General features: G+C 50.5%; 1 protein-coding gene across 6 annotated transcripts in view; it reads right to left on the minus strand.

The window, feature by feature from the left end:
- ACTN1 (actinin alpha 1) overlaps positions 1–20,026 on the minus strand; it is a 95,193-nt gene that overhangs the window by 24,783 nt on the left and 50,384 nt on the right. For all 6 annotated transcript variants that reach the window (XM_030855337.3, XM_030855336.3, XM_030855335.3 and 3 more), the window contains exons 2-6: positions 17,700–17,814; positions 13,595–13,714; positions 5,779–5,865; positions 3,896–3,983; positions 3,278–3,356 (exon numbers count right to left, since the gene is read on the minus strand). In XM_030855337.3, the coding sequence (XP_030711197.1) occupies positions 3,278–3,356; positions 3,896–3,983; positions 5,779–5,865; positions 13,595–13,714; positions 17,700–17,814 (489 nt within the window). The remainder of the gene's footprint in view (positions 1–3,277; positions 3,357–3,895; positions 3,984–5,778; positions 5,866–13,594; positions 13,715–17,699; positions 17,815–20,026) is intronic.

The following is a 20,026-nucleotide window of genomic DNA, read 5'->3' on the forward strand; positions in this document are numbered from 1 at the left end:
AAAAAGGAAAGGAAAGGAAAAAGGAAAGGAAAAAGGAAAGGAAAGGAAAGGAAGAAGGAAGGAAGGAAGGAAGGAAGGAAGGAAGGAAGGAAGGAAGGAAAGAAAGAAAAGAAAGAAGGAAAGAAAGAAAGAGAAAGAAATGCAAGCTAAGACCAGGCACTGGCCTGGGAGCCATCAGTCTTGGCTTCTGGTTTCAGCTCCACCACCAGCCAGCTAGCTGGACTGGTAAGTAACCTAACCTCAGTGTCCCCACCGGTTACTCAAGAGTTGGCCTAGGAGCTCTCAAGCCCCTTTGGCGCTCATATGAAATGTGGGGCTCCTTCAAACAGCTACAGTCTTCTGACTACATTCTGGCTCTGTTATCTTCTCAAGAAAACTTATTGGGGATCGGTGAGGAGGTGGAGTAATCGGAACCCTCGTGCACTGTTGGTGGGATTGTAAAATGGTGCAGCTGCTGTGGAAAACAGTATGGAGGTTCCTCAAAAAGTTAAACAAAGAACTACTATATGACTCAGCAATTCCACTCCTGGGTCTATACCCCAAAGGATTGAAAGCAGGGACTCAAATAATTTGTACACCCACATTCACAGCAGCATTATACACAATAGCCAAAAGGTGGAAATAACTCAAACGTCCACTGACCGATAAATAGATATGGAATATTATTCTGCCGTAAAAAGAAAAGAGATCCTGAGACGGGCATACTACAACATAGACAACCTGGAAAACATTATGCTAAGTGAACTAAGTCAGACTCAAAGGGACAAATATTATATGATGCCACTTATATAGGCACCTACAAGAGTGGTCAAATTCAGATACAGAAAGTAGAGTGCCAGGGACTGGCGGAAGGGGGAGTGGAGAATGATGGCTTAAAGGGTTCAGAATTTTAGTTTTGCAAGATGAAGAGCTCTGGAGTTGGGTGGTGGTGATGGGTACACACCAGTGTGAATGTACTTAATGCCACTGAACTGTGCACTTAAAAATGGTTAAAGTGGTACTTTAAAAATTATGTATATTTTACCAAAAAAAAAAAAAAATTTAATGTGGAAAAAAACCCCATAACTTAGTCGGGGGAGTTCCTCGCTGGACCTCCCACTCGATTCTTGGTTCCCAGACTAACCCAAAGCAAATGCCTTTGTCAGCCTACCACTCAGCTTCCGCGTTTGCCAAGGTGAGAGTCACAGGGTACAAAAGGATAAATCCATTCATCTGGGACGCATTCAGGAAGAAACTGCTCAAAATAGAGAAGGTGGAGTCCTTCTGGGAAAGTCTCTGACAGCTTCCAGAATAATAAAAAACCACTGTCAAGCAGCAACAGTCATTTCCGTCCAGGCCCTCGGCCATCCTCAGGCCCCGGGTGCACACCCACCTGCCCCCCTCGATTCCCAGGGACCGCCAGGCCCCCCACGCCCACCTAGAGCGGGTGCCGGAAGGAAGTGCTTCCCGGTCACAGCCCTCGGCTCTCCCCTGTTCCCAAGCACCAGAGGCTCTGGCAACCTCTGTGCTTTCTGGAAAGAATCCACGGTTCAGTGGGAACAGGTCTGTGCTGTTTCTGGATTGTACTGTTGCTACTGAATTAAAGAGAAGGGGAGACAGACAAAGAGACAGGGAGAAATGAAAAGACACAGAGAGGGACAGAGGGTGGGGAGAGGCTGGCCGGGAATGAGACAAAGGCCCCTGGACTCTCACCTCCCAAAAGGCTGAGGCTCCTGGAGTCGGGGGGTGGGGCGGGGGCCGAGACTGAAAAGCCACAGTCAGCACGGACCCCACTTTATGTGGGGGTGAGGAACAGCTGTGCACTGGCTGGCTGCTGCCCACCCCGGCCCCCCAAGCAGGGACACAGGCACGTGCACACCTGTCACCGCAGGGCATCGGCTGACCGCTAGGGTGGTACGTGATGATGATACCTTTAAAGAAAGTCTCCGCCTCTAGGATTCCCCCACCTTGGCCCCTGTCTGGTTTGGCCACACAGCTTTCAGGTGGGTCGGGGGGTTCTCAAATCGATTTTTTTTCTCTTTGCAAAGTGGCTGAGTTAGAGGGCTGGGACCCCCCCCATCCCCCAAGAGGTCAGCTGGACCCTCGTCCACATACACCTGGATACCGCCATGCACAGGGCCAGGCAGCGGGGCTCTCTCCTTCGGCAGGTGGGCTTTTCCAGGTGGGCAGAGGCCCAACCTCAAGTTTCAGGCCCAGCTTGGGGTTTCTGGAGGGGATAGAAAACTACTCCTTTCCTCCCTCACAAATCCTTTTTGGCGGTTCACCCCACCACACACCCCAAAAGGAGGTTCCGATGCCACAGAGCTGCTGCTGCACCAGCAACATGAAGCCTTGCTTGGCCACTGGGGGCAGAGGCAAGGTGGGGGACTTCACTGAACACTGAGCTCTCCAAGTATCAAGGTCAAGGAGACAAATACCAGAACGGTCATTCCTAGAAGCCCTTTGCCAAGAGATTCAAGGACCAACAGGTGACATTCCAACCCGAGCTCCAGACCATATACCGGGGGCACGAGGAGGGCTCCACGGGTGGCCTCTCCCAGGATGTCTGCACCACAGGGCCTCTTGGTGCTGGGATGGGCTGAGACGGAGGATGCTGAGTGCAGTCACGGTGTCCCAGACAGACCTCTCCCAGGTCAGGCCAGCAGCTTTAACCAGCCCGGACACTAAGAACCATCACGAGGCTAGACACACAGCTCCCACCTCCCGGTCTGTTCCTCGACATCTTGTTGCTCAAGAAAAGCCCCAGCAACTTCACACCAAAAGCACAGATGAATCAAGCAGCACTGAAATCCCCAGCCAAACTTCAGCGATGGGGGAAAGCAAGTCATGGCGGGAAGCTGCCCAGGACTGCAGAGCAAGCCTTGGACAAGTCTGGGACAGATGTCTCTAAAAATACGCAATATCTTAAATTATGGAAGTAATATATGCACCTTGCACAACCCAGAAAAACAGAAGGGAAAAGGCCACTTGGTATCCCTTCATCCTAACAATTGCTTTGGTGGTTCTGATATTTCTCCTGGCAGATTGGGCACGTCAGCAAGTACCTATGTGCTATGCACATACATACTCAAGCAGCCCTGATAGAGGAGGTGTTTTACTCTTACTTCTAGAAGGGTTGTCTCCTCAGCTCATCTAAGGAGACTGACACCCCTTCACACTGGGCCATGGGCTCTCAGAACAGGGGGCCCAGTCCTGCCCATCCCCCAGCCAACCAAGGGGGACCAGTCGGTAGGAGCTGCTGGGGGAGGGGGCAGGAGGGTCAGGTGAGCACACGAACCTTCCGCAGCTTCCCGTAGTCAATCAGCTCAGGCCGGTGTCGGTGAATCAAGGCACAGAAGCCGAGGCCGTCCTTCCAGCTACCCGGGGGAGAGAAGGGGGGGCAAGCTGGTGAGTCGGGCCAAGCAGTAGGGGCAAAGCACTAAGCAGGGGTCTTCTCTTTTCCCAGAGATGAGTACATAACCCTTCAGAGCAGGAGCTGGGAGAAGATACCGTGGGAAGGAACTGTCTTCCTGCCACGATCCCAGGCACTGGGGTACAACACTGTGGGGCTTGGTAAGTTGAGACACACCTGCCACATCCAACCCTACCCGCCCCCAAGGTCCAGGGCCCTCGTCTGCTCTGTTCCAGAGCTCAGGCTAGAACTTCCCAGACACGCTCCTTGGGGGTCGGGGTCTCCAAGGGCATCAACCAAAGGTGTATCAGGCAGTAGCTAGGAGGGACAGGGCTCCTCTCCAGGAGGAAGGGGGCATCAAACGGCGACACTCCCTTCCCAGAAAAGCGACTTCTTCCCCAAGTGTCTTTGTTCTGTTCTAGAGCTAAGACTGACCCAGCCAACGGGGTCCTTGGGGGAAGCAGCCCAGGTTCTGCAAGGGTCCCTCAGACCCCAGCCACTCACCTTATGTGGAAGTTCTGGATGTTGACGTTTTTGTAAGGGGCTGTCTTTCTCTGACACCACAAGAGCAGCCCTTCCTTCGCTGAAGTCTCTGTGGGGAAGGGAATGACGGGCAGAGAGGTCAATGGCTGGCTTGGTGGAGGGAGGGGCGTGGGCTCATGGAGGTCCCACCGTGACCACAGGGTCCATGCTCTTTCACACAGGGGGTCCACACAAAGACCCCTAGATTTCAACCCTGCTGCTACCAGGCCAAAAATCTACTTCCTTGACAAAGTTTGAGAACTTATTTGAGAAACATAGAAGTAAGCTAGGAAGCGTTTCATAACTGGCCACCTTACACATTTAAATACTGAGAAAATGGCTTTTCAAACTTTCAGAATATCTCCCCGTCACTCCCTTTTATGCAAAGAAATGGCAACAATACAAAATAAGCTGGCAACTTATGTCAGGTGGCCACTTTGGGGAGGAAGGTTTGATTGGTCTGTGAAATCTGAAATTCATGAATCTTCAGATAGGGGCCCCATGTACCCTGTGGAGGGCACACAGCCATGTGGGAAGAAAGCATTAGGACTTCCGGTTGCATTTAGTGTTCATCTAAAAAAAAAAATGGTTTCCTTATATTTAATGCATGGATCAACACTGTTGCTGTGTGTAAAGCAGACATGTATCAGTAAGATAGGGCAGGTATCTGAGAGGACCCCAGAAGCTCCCAGCCCAGGAGGGCTGCAAACTGCACCGCCCCAATGTGTTCATGGCTGTGAATTGCAGGTTATAGTACTCAGTAAAGTGGGTTTGTGGATGATCTCATTTACTTTCGATTCACAAAACGGACTTTAAAATGATGTTAAACAATTCCTGCAAAGATACTATAATAATTCAAGCACAAGAAAACGATTAAAAAAATCAGCAAAGCTAACGCTTCTGCTTTTAGTTCAAGCTCTTTGTCAGTCACATTACAAGAGGAAAAAACGATTTAATCAGAACTGACAAGATGTCTACCCAAAAGAATAAACTCATCAAGAAAGCTGTTTGAAAACCAGATTTATATCTATTATCACTAACAAGCACCATGCCCTAAGTGACTCCTGAGGGTATCTTTTTAACCACTTCAGCCCTAAATACCAGGTATCTATAAACCAAACTTAGAATTTCACACTGCTGTATCACCAAGTGTCAAACCAAGATTTCCATAACAAAGCAATTTAATCCACATTGTTCTCATTAAAAATTATTTTGAACAAAAATCTTTTCAAGATTTGATTTCTAGGCCATTAAAATGAATTAAAAATATTTTTAAAATATCTCCACCTCATCTTTAAAAACTTTGGTTTGGTGTGTTTTATAATATGCATAGAAATACATGCATATAATTTAGTGCAAAATAAATACACACGTATCAGACATAAAGCTCAAATACTGCTGGAGTGTGAAATCAAAAGTTTAGAGAGATCACTGCCCCAGACCATGGTGGCCCCTTGCAGATCTACAAGGTGGCCACCAGAGGGTGCTACGGGAGCAAAGTGGAGGACCTGGTGTCCGCTCACCCACCTGTCACTCCCTCCTGACTGCTATTCCCCTACCCTTTCAGATTTAACAACCCAAGAGCCAAGTGGGGTGTTTCCAATACACTTCCCCACAGCAACCTTGGGCTTTCTAAGTGAGGGGTTTCTCTGGGGCCAACACATCTATGGGGACCAGCACTCCAAACAGTTCTTACTTCCCTGTAGACTAGGAGAGCGCACAGATGCCAGCGATGGGTAAGCGGCCCAGGATGTGGCCCATGATCAAGGCCCTGTTGCCCCGGGGATCAGGGAGGAAGACGTGATGGTGAAGGCACGGGACAGGTGGAAGCCTGGGGATGGCATGGAACAGAGCAGAAGACCTACCTTCCACGGAGATGTCCTGGATGGCAAAGCGGAGGATGATGGTCCAGATCATGCCCAGGGTCATTTTCACATTCCCATCCACGATTTCTACAGACACGGCAGTAGGACACATTAAGAGGGGTCTCAGCAGGAACAGAGTCCACACTCCCTGAGTGCCCATGTCACTCCGTGAGCCACTTAGGAAGTCAATGACCACAAACTCCACTTCTAGAGGGAAGTCTAAAAATTAGTGCAATTACATGTCACAGGTGTCAGGAAGGAAGTCTACTTGGGGGTGTCTTGGGGGCACCAGGAGAGTGGTCAATTCGACTGGGTACAACAGGAAAGGCAACAGAGAAGGGGGTGTCTTAAACCCTGAGTGGTGCCCACCAGCCTAACAGAGAAGAGGGACAGAATTTCTATAGCATCACAAATGTCCTGACACCTCTGTGAGCTGAGGACCTCTGGGCAAGCACAGCTCTCAGAACAGGCATCCACAGCTGGAAAGCCAGTGCAGGCAACAGAAATTAACCAACCCGACAAAGGTTTATAAACTGCCACTGGAAGGATCCACTAACTCACAAATCAAGTTCACGATGCCACTAGCTGGGTATTTTTTAATAAAAAACAAACAGCTTCAAGATCACAATTAAGAGGTACCCCACTATGGGTTTCCCTGGTGGCACAGTGGTTAAGAATCCACCTGCCAATGCAAGGGACACGGGTTCGAGCCCTGGTCCGGGAAGATCCCACATGCCACGGAGCAACTAAGCCCGTGTGCCACAACTACTGAGCCTGCACTCTAGAGCCCGTGAGCCACAATTACTAAAGCCCGCGTGCCTAGAGCCCGTGCTCCGCAACAAGAGAAGCCACCGCAATGAGAAGCCCACGCACCGCAATGAAGAGTAGCCCCCGCTCGCTGCAGCTAGAGAAAGCCCACTCACAGCAATGAAGACCCAACGCAGCTAAAAATAAATAAAAAATTTTAAAAAAATGAATAAAATCTATCTTTAAAAAAAACAGAGATACCCCACTAAATTCAGTCTAGGCAGCACTTTCTAGACTTTTTAAAAAATGTTATAAATTCTATGAAGTAATTTTTTTTTTTTCTGTACCAGACTCAAAGGCAGGGAATACAAAGATATATAAGCCCTGTCTTCAAGGAGCCTAAGACATGGAGTCATTTATAGTCTTGGGGGTTGAGAAGGGTAACAATCAAATGCAGACTCCTTACCCTCACCTGCTTCCAGGCCAGAAGATGGTAACCTGGCCCCATGGTGAGGTACTCTCAGTTAAGACTCAGGCATACACAGAATATCTCGTTTTTTCCTACCTGCAACACTAGTGTTAGGGGAGACCCAACAAAACCATAAGAAGGGGCAACTTCCAGGGACTCCTAATCCCCTGAGCCCACATCCACTTGGGTTTGCTTCCCACAAAACAAACCCCTTAAACAAGAGTGGATTCCACTACGGAAATTAAGATCTCATCCCCTTCCTCAAAAGGGAGGGCAAAATTGCATGCAAAGCAAAGGCACTGAGCAGTGATGCCTGGCCACAGCAGCTTCTGGTGGGGACAGTGGGTAAGTCTGCTGAGCCTGCATCAGGGTGCCGAGTAAAGGAAGCACAGTGTCCACTTTGGACTTGGGACAGGATGTGACTCTTCCTGTAAAGAAGGGGGTTTGAATGCCCCTCCCAGAACCCTAGGCATCCGCAGGACAATGATCCAAGTCGGAGAACCTGAGTTAGAGAGACAGAGAGCTGTAGCAGCATACGACCATCCTCCTTAATAACTAAAACAGCCGGCTGCACTTTGCAGAGCAGGCTTGCGGGGAGTGGGAGTAGTCAGTTAATCAGTCAAGAATCAGTTCCTTGTAAAGCAACTGTACTCCACGGAAAATTGAAAAAAAAAAAAAAAAAAAAAGAACCAGTTCCTAAACGTTTGATATTTTTCAAATGCCCTTTCATTTGTGACTCCCAATGGTTTTGCATCTGTAATGTTCAAAGTGTTTATATAAACTGATAAAAGTCTAAACTCATAATACACAAGTAGGCAAAAGACATGAATACACTTCACAAAACACGAAATACAAATAACCAATTTGTAAGAATGTCAATCTCACTTGGAATTAAAGTTATAAGATACCATTTCCCGGCTATTAAATTAGCAAAGTTGAAAAACAGCGAACACACACCAGGGTGGTAATAAGGCTACCATACTGTGGCTAGAAGTTTTTAAAAAAACAAAAAATACCTTTCTGGGAAATAACGTGGCAATAGGGAGCAAGCATCTTGAAGTTGCTCAACTTTTTGAGAAAAAAATTCTCTCTCTAGCCCAAGCCAGTGGAGTGAAATACAGAGTAAGGCTGCTGTGAAGGCCCTTGCTGCCAGGGTATTTATCATGACCACACAGTGGAAACCCTGTGGAGGTGCGAAGTACGAGGCATGACTGAGCAAATCCCCAGACTTGTCACCTCTCTGCTCAAAACCTCCACTCGGAGCCAAAGGCAGTGGCTGGTGGGGCCTCTGGGACCCCTCCTCCCTCTACCCCTCCAGTCACACGGCCTCCCTGCACCTCTCCCTGGTCCTGGGATACCCCTCACCTCCCTCCTGTTTCCACTCACCCTTCATCTTCTCACTGAGACCTTCCTGGACCTCCCATTTTACTTTTCTACAACCGACATATATATTTTCTTCTCCCTCTTCTAGAACGTAAGCTCCCTGAGGGTAAAGATTTTTTGTTTTGCATCACTGCTTAAGAGCCCAGCATTGTCCCTGACACAGAAAAGGCCCTCCATCGACATTTGTTGAATGAATGAACAAATGAATGAATGAATGAATAGGACACTGGAGGACACTAACCACAGGTGGGCGAGCGGGCAGAGAACATAAGAGCACTTGGGCTCCTCCAGGACCGCACCCAGGTCTGGAACAGAGCACAGCTGTGCTCAACCAAATAGACAATTAGAACATAATTAAAAATGATGTTCACAAGTTTTTAATGACTTGGGGCCAGTGTCCCCACCCCCAGCTGCCCCATTTGTGAAGATCAAAATATCTCAGCCGGGCTTCCCTGGTGGCGCAGTGGTTGAGAGTTTGCCTGCCGATGCAGGGGACACGGGTTCGTGCCCCGGTCCGGGAGGATCCCACATGCCGCGGAGAGGCTGGGCCCGTGAGCCATGGCCGCTGAGCCTGCGTGTCCGGAGCCTGTGCTCCGCAACGGGAGAGGTCACAACAGTGAGAGGCCCACGTACTGCAAAAAAAAAAAAAAAATCCCAGCCTCCTGCTGGCCTTGAGCTCAGTGTCCTCCCAGCACCAAGGAAGACAAGGCAGCTTCTTCTCTGGGTCTCGCCTACTTACGTCTCTCCTCCTTCCACAGAAACACCCAAGCCCTGGGGGTGTTGCTTACTGAATTCTAACTCCTACCAAAGAAGCAGTTTCACTCCAGAAAAAAGGGGGGCCAAGGACAGGCAAAGAGAGTGGTGTGTGTACAGTTAACAGCCCATGTACCACCCATCCCCAGGGCCCACCTGATTCCCCACACACCCTCAGAGTGTAACCCTCCCCAGAGGGCTCTCCTGCCCTGGTCCCGAGAACAGCAGATCCTTTCCCCAGGCATCTCTGTTTGGAGTAAGGCTGCCCATCTCATAGGCATCTATATGGCCTGAAATGCTGGGTCCAAAAGAAGGGTTCCAAGGCCACAACTGGGCCCCTGGGGGAAAAACCACGACGCTAGATTAACAATGTCTGGGACTTCCCTGGCGGTCCAGTGGTTAAGACTTTGCCTTCCAATGCAGAGGGTGTGGGTTCGATCCCTGGTTGGGGAGCTAAGATCCCACATGGCTTGTGGCCAAAAAACCAAAACATAAAACAGAAGCAATATTGTAACAAATTCAATAAGGACTTTAAAAATGGCCCACATCAAAACAATCTTTAAAAAACCAAGCCAAACCAAAAAAGCAGTGTCGCTGTGGGTGTGGGAAGAAGCCATTCCTAGACCACAGCTACCTGTGAAGCTGTTCACATCCTGATTTTACTCAGAACCTGCCTGTCCCCTGGCCCCAGTCCGGGGACGCAGTCACTGAGCAGTATTCAGACGGTGGAATGAATGATGCCGAAGGAACTCCACGTGATAGAAACTAGAACCCTGGGGGTCACCACCTCCCAAGACCATTGGGTTTAGCTACTGCACCCGCCGCCCCCTCCATCCTAAGGACAGATGCTAAATCTTCGAGCCCACCCCCAAGCTCTAGCGCCCAAAGCCATCAAGCTTTCCCTGCCTCAAGATCTTCAAAGGAAAAATCCTTCTCAGGTGCCTTCATCTGGTTAAATCCCACCACTCACCCACGTCAAGTCCCAACCCCGTGAAGTCTAGACATTCTAGAATCAAGTATCACACAAGAAACCCCAAGGATCTATTCTAACCCCTGCCGCGGTGTGGATGCTTCTTGCCCCTGGCCTCCATCTTTGGGGGCAGGGAGCCCGTACCTTTCCCAGAGCACCCACTGCATCCCCTGAGGTTCTGTATGTTATCCACAGTCAGCCTGCCCGCAGGGTCTCCCTTCCGGGCCTGGTTCTGCACGTCAGAGTCAGTCAGAGTTGAGACCTTGCCCCACGTGATAACCCTTCAAAGGTCTGGGGCCTTTCACCTGGGCTGGGCCTGGTCCCCAGGGCACTCCAACCAGAACAACTGGCAACATCTCCCCCACCCCACCCCCAAGAGGGCTCCTTCCAGGTGATCCATTCCACTGCCTTTTATAGTCTACAGCAGTCAACTTCACTTCATTAAAATAAACAAAACCCATTCAGGGCCTCATCCAGTTTCCTGGCTCAGCAGAGCGGCCGTCCTGGCATGATCTTGGCGCTCAGCTTTTTTTTGTTTTCTTTTTTTAAATTTATTGGAGTGTAGTTGACGTACAATGTTGCGTTAGTTTCAGGTGTACCCCAAAGTGATTCCGTTATACATGTACATATATTCATTCTCTTTCAGATTCTTTTCCTATATAGGTTATCATTTCAGCTTGAAACGGGAGCGAGGATCTCAGAGGGAAGGCTTGGCCTGAAGGCAGCGAGAAGGTAGGGAATGTCTCATTTTAAGGAGGCTTTAGAAATCTTTTGAGAAGCGAGGCTGGTGCCGAAGGAGCTAGAAAACTCTGGCCAGCTAGGTTAGGTGACTCCCCAGAGATCAGAGGGGGGTCGTGAGCGTTCACACCCATGTCAGTCTTTGCTCCTCACCCCTCTGTTGAGACAACACAGCCAGCTTGACCTGCCACTTCAGAGCTGAGGAAAATCAGACATGAAATCTCTGTCCTGGGCCCCTGCAGAGGAGGCAGCAAAGCCTTGGGGTGATGGGAGAGCTTCAGACCTCAGCTCCAGAGCCCAAACCCCCGGGGGTTACTGGCTCTGCCATATGGAAGCAGTCTGGCCCAGAGCCGGTACTACACACTTCCATTCCATCAACTTCTTCGAGCCTCAGTTTCCTTGACTGTAGAATGTGGCTGGTGACATGACAAGCCTGTTAAAGTATCCTGTCTAGTCAGCCACAGATCTGGAACTCAGCAAGTGCTATTCTCGCCCATCTTCTCCTTTCTTCCTCCCCTTTGGTATTCAGAGTCTTTACAAATATATCTTTTTAGGTAGTTGTTAAATGTTCCTTTCTAAAAATCTGGATTTCTGGCTTCTTTTGAAAAATTGGAAGATCTAGCAATGCTTGAAGAGTATTCCCACACAGCAACAACTGACCACATCTACATGGCAGCTGCCCTGCTTAGAAGGGCATGTTCTCCCCTCTTCTCCCCACTCATCCCTATCGCTCACCCCAGCCCACATCATACGTCCTCTACTTCCCTGTTCCACTGAGCATCTGAGCTTGCACCAGACGACCTGAGTGGCAATTTCTTTGGCTTCCCATACCTGCTTGGTTGAAACTTTTTCTGCCAAGTCTTTTATTTTTTTATTTATTTATTTTTTTTTTGCGGTACGCGGGCCTCTCACTGTTGTGGCCTTTCCCGTTGCGGAGCACGGGCTCCGGACGCACAGGCTCAGCGGCCACGGCTCACGGGCCCAGCCGCTCCGCGGCATGTGGGATCTTCCCGGACCGGGGCACGAACCCGTGTCCCCTGCATCGGCAGGCAGACTCTCAACCACTGAGCCACCAGGGAAGCCCATTCTGCCAAGTCTTGATTCCTCCCTAAGAGAACAAACTATTCTTTTCTTCTTAAGAGGCAGCAATTATTTTCCCACTCACAGAGCGAAGTATCCTGCTACGCACAAGCCCTTCGAACGTTTACTGAGCACTGACTGTGCGCATCATGCTGCTAGGAGCTGGGGCCACAAGGATGTAGAAGACGTGATCCCTGCCTCACAGCTGAGGGGTGGGATGCATAAGGCACCCCCTGTGATGGCCTCAAGTACTAGCCTGAGTCCCTGGTAAGGCAGGGGTCAGCAAGCTTTTCCTGTAAAGGGCCTGATAGGAAATATTTTCGGCTTTGCAGGCCATATGGTCTCTGTCGCAACTATTCAATTCTGCCTGTAGCAGGAAAGCGGCCAATGATATGTAAACAAATGGGTATGGCCGTGTTTCCCTAGTTACAAAAACCCAGGTCAGCCAGGTTGGACCCCGTGGACTGTAGTCTGCCAACCGCTGTGCTCCAATTTCTCAGTTTGGTGTTGACATATCAAATCCCTCAATTGCTAGAAAAAAAGAGGAGGACTTTAAAGTCATCAACCGGAGAAGAGATCAGCTCCTGTGGATTTACTGAAGCAAGACCCTCCAACCTCTGCAAGGAAAGGTCACCCTCTGGGGTATTTCTCTGGAGTCACTCAGACCTGAATTTGAGTTCTGGCTTTACCACTTGCTGATGATGGGACTTGGGACAAGTTAATCTCGTCAGGCATGTATTTTCCTTTTGTAAAATGGGGATAATAATTAGAGCCACCTCGTAGGGCTGGTGAGGGTGAAGTGAGATCACTGGTGCAAAGGGCTTCAGCACAGTACCTGCTGCAGAGCAAGTGATCAGTAATCACAGCCAGGCTTGTATCTACAGTGAAGAAGTGAATGAATGGAGATGGTGTCTCACTCACCTTCTGATCTCTGGCACCATACAGCAGATGCCCAATGCATTGCAGAATCCCTAGGACACAGTTCTGACGGGGCCTGGTTATGGTATTTTATTCTCATCACCTCACGACCCTCCCTAAATCCTTCAGAACCATTACAGTGCACACAAGAAATTGTGCAACCTCCTTTTAACCATTAAGAACATGCTAATAATGGTTTAGACTGAGCTTTAAACAATTTTTTTAAATTGAAGTAAAGTTGATTTACAATCTTGTGTTAGCTTCACGTGTATAAACAATTTTTTTGTAAGTAAAGGGCAAAGAGTCAAGAAGCTGCTCTGCCGGGAAATGATATTAGACATGTTCCTAAAGGCGTGTGGACAGCCATCCTGCAGGGGGCTGCCTCCACCCTGCCAGTGTCTGCACACTCTCCCCAGACCACAGAACTCTCTGCTTGGGACAGCGCGATGCAGCCAGGCCTGTGGAAGAGGGAGGTGGCATTCCACACAGGTATATCCCACAGCGCTAGGATTCCGCGGAGGGGTTGCCAAGGTGCTGAGATTGGATGGAAAGTGCTGTTTTTACATGAAGGATCCATGGGGTCGACCAGACGGAGGTGCTGGGAGCCCTACTTCCAAATGCCCCCAGGGATGTCTAGAAGTGGGTGGGACATAAGAGTGGGTCTAGGAGTCAGGCTGGAAAAGGCCAAAAGAACCAGGAAGTTGTGGGGTGGGGAGAATCCCACTCCGGGGGGGCAGCCAGGGGCAGGCCTTACTCACCTTCAGCTCCTATGGACACCAGCTTGACCCCCTTGCTGGCTATGAAGTCCAGGGCCTTGTTGACATTGGAGATCTTGTGCACCCTCATTTTGCCTCTCTCCGGCTTGGCCAAGCGTTCACCTGAACACAGACCGAGAGGGAGGGACAGGAAGTGAGATGCTATTCTCCGACTTCTCAGGTCTAAACTGCTTGCAGCCACTCAACAAGTCTGTATCAAGCCCCTAACATATGCCAAAGACTTGGCTGTGTGCTGGGAATGCGGGGGTGCACAGAACAGTTTGCTGCCTTCATACACTTATGGTCCAGGAGGAGAGACAGATCTTCATCAGAGAAACACATAAATGAACAAGCAGCCAGAGGGTAAATGCTTAAAATAAATGCTTTAAAAGAGACACAGCAGAGGAGGGCAGGCAGGAGGGCGAAAGAGTTGTGAGGTGGTCAGGGGAGGCCTCTGAGTTGGGAGGCAGCCAGGCCCAGACTGCAGGGAATGGTGACCAAGGCAGAAGGAACAGCACATGCAAAGGCCCCGAACTCCTAGCCTAGATTGTTCTGGCCTGGGGGAGTGCTTGGGTCACTCTAGAGTATTCTGGAAGAGTTCCCTGTGCTCTGCCAGTCCTCTCTCATTTGAGCACCGCTGCTCTTGTCCGGTTACTGCCTCCCAAGGGTACCCTCGGCTCAGCTCTGAGTCAATCCCCCACCGTCACTCCACAGCCACTCCCCCACCCCACCCCACCCCTCCAGCTTCCACAGGGGAGCCCCTGCTGCTCCGGCTTTTCGGTCAGAAGCTGCCGGGAAACAGGTGTTGAGGAGCAGGTTCTCCAAACACCCTGTTAAGAGCATAGACCAGAGGTGTCCAGGGACCTCCTGAAACCATCTGAAAAATGCATATGTACAACATGTGTGCCCATATCTGGGGAAGGGGCGCACAGCGTTCAGAGTCTCTAAGAGGTCAGGGACCCTAAAAGGCTGAGAACCACCATCCTAGGACCTGAAATTCAGGACCTTGCACCTGCCACGGTCTCCAGCCCAGCCCAGCAGTGCCCTCCCCGCTCCCTTCCGAGCACATCGACAGTCTGGCTGAGAGATCTCGAGGGGCAGGGTGGCCCTGATGCTGGGCCATGCCCACCCTGTCAGAGCGGCATTTCTCTGGGGGGCCTCCCAACTCCCCAGGGGGCCCCCCAGCTTCTAGAGAACAGAATTCCTGCCACAGATGTCATTTGGCCGAGCAGCTCCCAGGGAAGCACAGCTGGGTTTTTATTATTAAATCAAGACTTTCCGCTCACGGCTTTCCCAAGGCTGTGGCCATTGCCCCCGTCTCTGGCAAGGAACCCTACCGCCCTCCTGAGCAGATGAGATGCCGCAGGGCTACCCTCCGATAGGATGGATGGAGGCAGCACCTCGTGCCCCCTAGAGCCCCAGCCCTTAGGTCCTGCTAAGCCTGAGTTCGCCAGCCAGCCCAACAGCCACGTACACTGGCTGGAACGGGGCTTCTCCAAGACAGTGGAGGCAGCAAGGATAGTGGTTCTGGGACTTCAATCAGCACAGAACCACCAGGAGGACCTGCTAACTGCAGACATCCAGTCCCCTTCCCCTGCTTCCTGAGTTTCTGATTTAGGAGGTCTGGGGTGTGGGCTGGGAACCTGCATGTGGCCAAGCAGTCCTGCTGATTCTGCTGGGTGGTCCAGGGACCACACTCAGAGGACCTCTGCAGGGAGCACCCTCTTCCTTTCTCCTGTTATCCTACCCATCTCCAGAAACGCTCAAGGAGGAAAAGGCAACATCTCGGTGACTCAATCTCTCCCCGCCCCACAGATGTGCACAGGCCGGCCCGTTCAGTGAGAGCATCTGGTGGGTATGCAGAAAAGCCCAGCGGGCAGTCAGTCACTCTAATATTTGTTGAGCATCACCTACGTGCCAAGTACAGGTCTAAGCACTTGGGATACAGATGAGACTGTCCCCACCCTAAGGGGCTCAGTGTGCAGTGGGGAGAAAACACATGAGCCAAAAATGATCCTGCTGCATGGCAAATGACACACTAGAGGAATCAACAGCCTGTTCTAGGAGCCCAGAGGAGGGCAGCCACTCAAAGCACGAGTGGGGGTGGGGGGTGGGGGGCGGTGGTAGTCAGGAAAGCCTTCCTGGAGGAAACGCCTAAGCTGAGTTTTGAAGAATGAAAAAGAACAATGCCAGGTTTGTATAAACTAAGAAATGTTGGAAGAGAGGTCGGGAAAGACGCTCTAAAAAGCAGAGGAGAACATATGGCAGTTCCTAAAAAAATTAAATATAGAATTACTCAAGGACCCAGCAATTCCACTTCTGGGTACATACGCAAGAGAACTGAAAGCACAGACTTGAACAGATATCTGTACACCATGTTCTTAGCGGCATTATTCACAATAGCCAAAAGGTGGGAACGACTCAAGTGTGAATTGACAGATGACTGAATAAACAAAATGTGGGATATGTATACACGATGGAATATTATTTGGCCTTAAAAAGGAAGGAAATTCTCATACATGCTACTTCATGGAGGAACTATGAGGACATTATGCTAAATGAAATAAGCCAGTCACAAAAGGACACATACTATGATTCCACTAATACGAGGAACCTAGAACAGAATCTGCAAATCAAGTTCACAGAGGCAGAAAGCAGGATGGTGGTGGGCAGGGCTGTGGCAGGGAGAAGGGAACGGGCAGCTGGCATTGAATGGTATGGGGCCACAGTGTGGAATGCTGAAAAAGTCTGGAGATGGGTGGTGGTGACGGTTGCCCAACAATGTGAATGTACTTAATGCCTCTGTGTACATTTTAAAACGATCAAAATTGTAAATTTTATGTTACGTATATCTTACCCCACACACACACGCCCCACCCCACCCCACAGATTTCACCTGCAATGAAAATATTTTCAAGTATTGGGGAGTGGGGGAAGGCAGTCGGAGCTTGTGCAAAAGCACAGAAAACAGAGAGCGTGCCGTCTGGGGAGGACTGCATGTGCCCCCAGTGTGGCAGAGGGTCTGAAGTCTGACACATTGTGGGGAATAGTTAGTTGAAAACACAGCAGGTGCCAGCTCATGAAGGATCCTGCTAGCTATGCTAAGGAATGTGGGCTGCAGGCGCAAAGCCCCAGAGAGGCAATGAAAAGTTTCAAGCAGGGAACAGCGTGACCATATTTGGGCCGTTGGACGGACCCTCTGGCTGCGTGTGGGTAACGGAGGGCGGTGGGAAGGGAGAAGCTGGGAGGAGGGGTCAAAGGCCTCTGGACATTATCTAGGTGACAGCTGACGCAGGCGCACTGACACCGTGAGGTAGCAGAGGTAAAAGAAGGATAATAGAAGGAAACAGAATGAATGAAACTTGAATGCCAAAGAGCAAAGGCATTGAACCCTGGGGCACATGTGGGGGAAGATGCCCAGTGCGACGCAGTATTTAAAAGGAGGCTCCAGGGAGAAGGCTGGCCTGAGACTAGCCTAGGACCGGCGGCAAGGTGGAAGGTAAAGTGGAGAAAGCAGCCAAGACCCTCCAGTGCATAAGCTAGAATCTCGGGCCCTCCAACCTTTAAGGGATGGTGGAGGACAGGCATTCATAAGAAAGAGGAGATATGCATTGGCGAGGAGCTGTCCCTCCGGATATCTGGACACCCAAATTCCAAGCTGGGGGCTGGATAAGGGACTGGAATCACCTGGATACAGGTAGCAGTGGAGCCAGTGTTTGGAGATGGTCAGCCATGGTTGCTTTCTTGACCACAGAGTCCCAGCATTTGGAGAAGAGACCTCAGAGACCATCCTTCAAACCCCTCTTTATGCAAATGAGGATGCTGAGGCAGAAAGGCGGTGACTTGTCCGAGGGCACACAGGTAGTTGGCAGCAGGGCCAGGACCAAACTCAGTCTCCTTGTCTGAATTCACACGTCACCCTCAACTTTTTTCAAGACACCCAAAGCTACCATAGCCAAGGACAGAGCAGACGCAGAGGTGTCAGGGCAGCATTCCCAAAGTGGCAGAACCCAGGGGGTGGTGCCTGATCCTGGGCCACGGAGGCCCCACGCCTCTGGCATCACCGCACCCCTGCTCTGGCTCTCCCAAGGCCAGTGGTCCAGCTCACCTGAGATGACCTCCAGCAGTAGCATTAGCTTCAGGCCATCCCGGAAGTCCTCCTCGATGTTCTCGATCTGCGTCCCTGCCTTCCGGAGGTGGGAGTTGCACCATGCTGTAAACGTCTGCGCAAAGGAAAGAAGAGCAAGTGGTCAGTCTCTCCCACAAGCCACATGGTCTCTGAGGCCCTTAGGACCCGTCTGTCTCACGCCCTTTTTCCAGTTGTTCTGTATAAGGTGTTGGGCAGGCTGGTGTTGTCATCCTTGTTGGTCAAGACATCTAACCATAAAGGGTGAGAAACCCACACAGCAGAGCCCATAAAACCTCTCAGCGTGGTTGTTCCGCAGTCTCCTTCACCTCATCGCAGGGCAACAGCTAAGGGGCCGCCCTGCAGGGCCAGTGGCATGGGTGGGCACCTTCCTTTAACAGCTCCCCTCCCAACCTTCTTCCCAAAACATCATCCCCACCCACACTGAGAAGTGGCACAATTCCATTCTTAGCAGTTCACCTCTTAGATTATAAGGTGTAGTTTCGATCTTCACAGTTACAAGGTCGAGGACCCCAGGGGTAAAGTATTAAGCCTCATTAACATCTTACGGTAAATAAGTTTATTAAATCCTTGTCCATCTGGCAGCTGGCTAAAGGAAAATTAATCAGTTTTGTTGGGGACAGAGTTCAGAGGGGCAGTGTCAGAATAAAGAGAGAGAAGTAAGTACCCCCATGGTGTATGTGTGTGTATTTGGGGTGGGAGGTGGAGGCATCTTAAGGTGCAAAAGTAAGAGCAAGAATTTCAACAAGGGACTGTCAGAAGACTAAATGAAAGACCAGCAGCGCTGTAATTTTCTGATCTGTGGAGAGAGAGCAGCCACCTTGAAGCTTCTGTATTAAGCCGACCATCAAGCAGGCCAAGCTATCCTGCGCCAACAGCACCCTCTGGTGGCTCACACAAGGAACAGCGTGACTCAACAAACCTGAGAAATAAACAGCATGCAGTTCCATTTCGCTCGCCCATCCAAACAGAACTTGGGCAAGTGTCTCTCCCCAGCTGTCACAAACAGAGAGAAGAGCTCTCTTACTTTAGATCCAATCTATTGCTTGGCAACTCAAGACTCCTCTGCACCAAATGGTACTCTCAGCTACATGGGGGCTCAAAAGCCAAACTTCAGTCCCCCACAGCAGGGCCAGCCAGCTCTCTCCCCACCTGTCCTGCAAAGTGGCAATGGTGACAGTGTTATTTCTCGTAACAGCAAGCAACCACCCTGGAAATACTCCCCCTCTTCGGAAAGGTCACCAGACTCGTGACCCGACCACCACGTCCTCTTGCCCTGGGGAACTCCAAAGTGAAGTGGCAATACATGGGCAGGAGAAGTGCGCAGTGCCACAGCAGTGAGTACTGGGGAGAAGAGATGGCCGCGTAGGCTTATAAACCAACAGTTGACGAGCCTGTGGGCAAGAAGGCGAGCCAGCAGCCCACACGAGGTGGGGACAGGGGGCCGCACTATGACACCCCTCCAACACTGGGCCTCATTCTTAAATCATACCTCACTAGAAACTCAGCAACACAGGGTACTTCCCTCTCCCTGCAAACACAGCTCCACTCTAGGCCAGCCCACACCCATGATAGACAAGAGGGATGTGCGTGTGCTGTCCCAAAGCTTTCGTAAGCTTGGCACACAGCTTGGGGGTGGGCAGGGGACATACACTGATCCCTCAGCCTGGAGTGTCCTTTATGTCATGCTTGGCTAACTCACACTCTTCTTCTAAGACTGGGCTAAGATATCACCTCCTCCAGAAAGCTTTCCTGATAGCCACCCGCCACATTGGGCTGATGTGTGAGCCCACGGCACCCTGCAACCCCTCTTTATCATTGCCCGTATCCCACTGCATGGTGGCCACCAGTCAGCTTCACACCTGGACTCACCCTAAAGTCTCGGGGCACAGAGTCACAGATGCAGCAGTGAACAAAATAACACAATTCCTTGCCCTGTGCAACGGACATTCTAGTGGATGTAAAAGTGAGAACGGATGCAAAGTGGGAGCGTCCTGGAAGATCCAACCACACCTGGATGGTATCAGTGCAGGAGGGTGATGGGCCAAGCAGCGCTCTCAGAGACCCTCTGGAAGAGGAAGACAGCTCAGAGGAAAGGGGATGAAGCAGGGCAAGAGAGAGTACCTACCAGGTCCCCTTCCTCTCGTGTTGGCATTGCAAACCTAGCAGGGGATGAGAGCCTACTTAGTTTTTATTTTCACTGTGCTGTCAATTTTTTGATGTAAAAAATATTAAAGAATTTTTAAATCTTTCAAATAAACATGAATTTGTTTGTAGTTCGTTACTCT

Source organism: Globicephala melas, chromosome 2 (assembly GCF_963455315.2).
Source record: "Globicephala melas chromosome 2, mGloMel1.2, whole genome shotgun sequence".
Lineage (NCBI taxonomy): Eukaryota > Metazoa > Chordata > Mammalia > Artiodactyla > Delphinidae > Globicephala > Globicephala melas.